This window comes from Austrofundulus limnaeus, unplaced genomic scaffold (assembly GCF_001266775.1).
Source record: "Austrofundulus limnaeus strain Quisiro unplaced genomic scaffold, Austrofundulus_limnaeus-1.0 Scaffold115, whole genome shotgun sequence".
Taxonomy (NCBI): domain Eukaryota; kingdom Metazoa; phylum Chordata; class Actinopteri; order Cyprinodontiformes; family Rivulidae; genus Austrofundulus; species Austrofundulus limnaeus.
In genome coordinates, this window is record NW_013952517.1 from 1,062,556 (window position 1) to 1,067,312 (window position 4,757).

General features: G+C 39.6%; 1 protein-coding gene across 2 annotated transcripts in view; it reads left to right on the plus strand.

Moving 5' to 3' along the window:
- Positions 1-4,757, plus strand: part of LOC106521783 (uncharacterized) — a 30,272-nt gene that overhangs the window by 20,079 nt on the left and 5,436 nt on the right. For both annotated transcript variants that reach the window (XM_014014500.1, XM_014014499.1), the window contains exons 5-6: positions 481-618; positions 1,298-1,440. In XM_014014500.1, the coding sequence (XP_013869954.1) occupies positions 481-618; positions 1,298-1,440 (281 nt within the window). The remainder of the gene's footprint in view (positions 1-480; positions 619-1,297; positions 1,441-4,757) is intronic.

Genomic DNA, 4,757 nt, shown 5'->3' on the forward strand with positions numbered 1-4,757 from the left:
GATCTCAATCCAATAGAGCATCTTTGGGATGTGGTGGAACGGGAGATTCGCATCATGGATGTGCAGCTGACAAATGGTTGGTTACGTATTGTAACCCCAGATTCTATGAGTGTAAGCGCAGCCCTCTACACGAAATAAATCTGCGGCAACTGTGTGATGCCATCATGTCAATATGGACCAAAATCTCTGAGGAATGCTTCCAGCACCTTGTTGAATCTATGCCACGAAGAATTGAGACAGTTCTGAAGGCAAAAGGGGGTCCAACCCGTTACTAGCATGGTGTACCTAATAAAGTGGCCGGTGAGTGTAAACCTGTGATAATATATTGCCACTGGTTTGCTGTAGAAAATGGATTTGAAATGTGTATATCTTGAATACCTCTGTTTGTTCGTTTCTCTTCAGGAATTAATTAAAAAGTTTAATTCTTTTGTCAAGGGCTGAACTGCTTTATTAAATGTTATCTTTTTTTTCCCTAATCAGGTGAAGAGAACTTACAGTCACGGCACGTACAGAGCCGGGGCGATGAGGCAGGTCAGCCTGGTCGGAGCCGTGGACGAGGAGGTTGGGGATTATTTCCCAGAATTCCTCAGCCTGCTGGAGGAGTCCCCCTTCCTGAAGGTGAGTCTGCAGCAGGTGATTGGCAGTAATCCAGAACAGCAGCTCGCTTGATAAATGGGAAGTTGAAAGAAAAGTGACAGAGTGATTCAGATACGCTTAAAAGGGTTTAGAAAGTTTTTCAGTTTGCGCTGCACAGAGAATTACTTACACCCAAAGACTTTTTAGCTGTTATAATCTATTTTTTTGTTAAATAAACACTGAACTGTAACGTCACGTGCTTGAAGTGCAAATGACGTGAAGTTGTGCTACTTAATTTTTAGACTGCGCATGATTTTTACTGTGGTTTGACAGTCCTGATGAGGGAGACTCTTAGACATAGAGCTCATTAACACGCTTATTATTCTCAGTGGTGCCTGCAAAAAACTAAGAGGTGTTAAGTGACGTGTGAGCTGGTTTGATGCAGCTGCTTGTTCTCTTCCTTTGCAGCAGTTTAACTCCAGATTAGTGTTTGTTGCTGGTAATCAAATGTAGGAACAACAAACATGTTTTCTGTTAACGCTTCAAATATTCCTGAACAAGAAACATCCTTTCTTTTTTTTTTGTCTGCAGGATGTTTTTTTAGCAGCAACCTTGCACAAATAAAGCACCTGGTGACTTGTTAAGCAGGTTTTTTTTTTTTTTAAATGGTGTTGTTGATGTTGTTTTAATCTGACGTATCTTTCTCATTCTCCCTTCCCAGCGGACTCTTCCGTGGGGCATTCACTCCAGTCTCAGAGACATGAATCCCACCGAGAGCGACGACGGGCCGATAATGTGGGTCAGACCAGGAGAACAGATGATACCTGTAGCTGATGTACCAAAGTCTCCTTTCAAAAGGAAACGGTGAGTCACTAGGAGTAACTGCAAGAAGGATGTTGATGTTTTTACTTTGTTTGTTTTGTTTTGCTACAAGTACTCTCTCATTACTGTCCACGCTGCTTCTGAGGAGTTATTTATTAAAACTCAAAATTTGGAACACTCCTACCATAAACACATAGGATTGGAATCTGACGCAGATCAATAAAACTATCTGGATCCGATCAGCTCGGAACATCCCCGAGTTAAACGGCTCCAGATGAGGCGGTTGCTCGTCTTTCTGTTCCTCGACGTTGCAGCGTAGTTGTCGGTTCCACGTCAGCAGCGTGTCAAACACRAACAGCCTAAATGTTGTTGTGAGGGGAGACGGTGAAAGAGGATGTGTGAGGGTTCGTGTGTGGCTCACCGCTCGGATGAGATCATCGTCTTCACATGAGACGCTCGTTCGCATGGCTGCCGGCCAAACATGGGCCAGAACACACCGCACACATTTCCTCTTTTGTCTYGTGTGTTTGGGTATTAATAGTCTCTGCAGGCTGGTTTAAAAGTGTCAACTTTAAGTATTTTTAGCTGCGCAAGGAGAAAAGTCTGCATTTTCTAAATCTTGTTTCTCCATCATGGCAGTTTATTTAATTTCCAAATTAAAAATCGTTTGATTTTGATATTTAGGTGGCAGAATAATCCATATATTACATTTGAATTGGCTAATAGGGAATTCTTTGTTGATTCACGTCACTAATAAGTGTTTGTGATTAAAATAAACACATTTGTTGTTGTTGTTGTTGTTTTGAATTTATTATAGTTTGTAGCTCATTAATACAGTTTTTGAAGCAAATGTAGGTGCAGGTTAGTTAGGCCAATCAGGTTTGTTTATATAGTAATAAATTATTACCAAGGATGTTTAAATCTCTTCTTTCTTTCAAGTCTTGCCTCATGCCATCAATAAAACATAGTTCATCTCAGAAATGATTCAGACACAAGCATTTATGGTCTATTAATGTTTTATCGCTCCTCCTTTGTGTTTTTTGTTCTACGTACCGTTTTTTTGTTTTCGTCCTCTTGCTTCTTGTTTCATCTCTTCTGCCTTTTAAGTTGATTTATTTGCAGTTCTCACACAGTGCTTTTGGGAACTATAAAAGTGTGCGTTAGGAAAGAATACTCGTATATTAAAAGTGCCATAAGCAGTGAAAGTCTCTGTCTGGATGCATCAAGACAAAATATAAAATTAGTGTTTGAAAGCATTAAGGTAAAATGTAGAGAAAGAAAATGAGAATGTGAGTTGTCGGTTGCTGTTTTGACACGTGTTGTTTTTTGTAGGGAAGAAAGCAGCTTGTTTATTGGCAGCATCTCTCCGTGACTTTTCCTGCCTTTTTTTTTCTCTCTCGTTTCTGCTCGTARCTTCAGTGGAAAGGTCAAAGAGTTTGTGCGTGTTTGACAGCAGTGAGACTTTCAGTCTGAAAAACTCCACTTAATTATAGTGGTCAGGCAATGAAAATAAACCGAAATATTTCAGTTTTTTTGCGACTGTTTTTTTTTTTCCTCCCAGAAAGTTGCAGTGATTGTATGGCAACGACTGCAGCGGTCAGCAGAGAGGGACGAAGGCGTGATGGATAACAGACACAAAGCAGATATTTCTCTCATTAAGATCCTGCTGGTGGATAAAAGGAGCAGAATCTCAGTCAGCTGGTGTTTGTGTTGTCATTAGTTTTACTTCTGTTAGGTGTTTTCCTCTAGTTGGAATTTTCTGCTATTAAAAAGAGAAATGAGTAAAGTGGAGCTTAGAGGTTTTAGTTTAGCTTTAGGAAAATGGTGTTATGGCTTTAAAATATCTTCATCCTCTGTTTCCTTTTTTTCTTTTAAATTGTTTTTACTGCCTTATCTCACATATCCCCTTCCTCACCTCCTTACTGCTGCCTCCTCACGTTCTCCCCTCCTCTCCTGCTCCCCACTGACTTTATCTGGCAGTAAATACCCAGGACTCTGCTCTGACTGTGGCAGAGCAGRACTGCACATACAGAGGAGATTTGATGATCTAAAGTAAATGTTGGACTTCAGATCTGTATTTTATTTATTTTTTGCACGTACATTCAGCCCTCCTCCAGCTCCACTCTGTTCCGCTTATCAGCTTTCCTGGTTTTACATTTATTACTGTCAACCTGCAGAAACACTGAGCTCTGTGTGTGTCTCTGTACTACATTCCTCCATCTTTCACTTCTTTTTTTTATTTTCTTCTCTTTTCCACCAGCTCATGCTTCTCTGCTCTTATCTCTGAACGGTTGAGCACACATTTCAGCTTTGGGTTGCAGTTATTCTGTCCGTGTTTCTGCTTTTGAAGAAACCTCACAGATTCCGTGCGCGTTTGCGCTCGCGCTGCCGTTTGAACCTGACTGCAGCGCCGGTGTGARTCACTGATCCGGCAGCGAGCTGACTGCAGTACTTCTATTGTTCGGCGCCACGGCTCATTTTTATGCTGCTGCTCCTCGGCTCGTCAGCCCGTGTCCCGGATAAAACCGAGCTCCAGCAGACGGCGCGTCGCTGCTGTTTGTTCACGCCCTCTTCAAAGTGGATGTTGAAAAAGAAGATTTTTATTTTTAAGCACAGATTTTGTAAGAGGATGTTACAGATTCTCAATACTTCATTCTAAATTTGCAAGAATTGCACAGGCAAGGCAACATGAAATAGTTTGCATCGGAAGTAAAGAGCTAGAAAGACTCATATTYGTTTTTATTAATAAAGTGAGCATCTCTAACACACCAGTCCACAGAGAAAATTCTTGTGGTGTTGCATTAAAGAGATCCACGATTAGTTGTAACATTAGACTTTATTTCCTTAACAATAATAATAATAATAATAATAATAATAATAATAATAATAATAATTTGTGGAACAACTTACCATTCAATATTAGATCTTCCCATAGTCTGGAACATTTCAAATCTCTTCTGAAAACTCATTTTTACTCTCTGGCATTTTTATAAGGGTTTACATTGTATTCTATGTGTCTTGTCTATTTAATTTATTGTTTTTACTTCAATATGCTTTTATCAGTTTTATGATTGCTGTACAGCACTTTGGTGCAGTTGGTTGCTGTTTTTTTTAAAGTGCTCTATAAATAAAGTTGACATTGACTTTATTTGATGAACATATATTTTAACTGTAATATAAAGACTGTAAAAATACTGTAGGCTGTTTAGTTTTTTAAATGTTTTAATATATATTTTAACACAGACAGAGCCATTTTATTTACACACAAAGCATTCTGGGTAAATGATGACATGGATAGGTCCTCGGTGCTAGCGAGCTATATCCACCCTGAAGGTTAATCTTGGACAATATCTGATGAT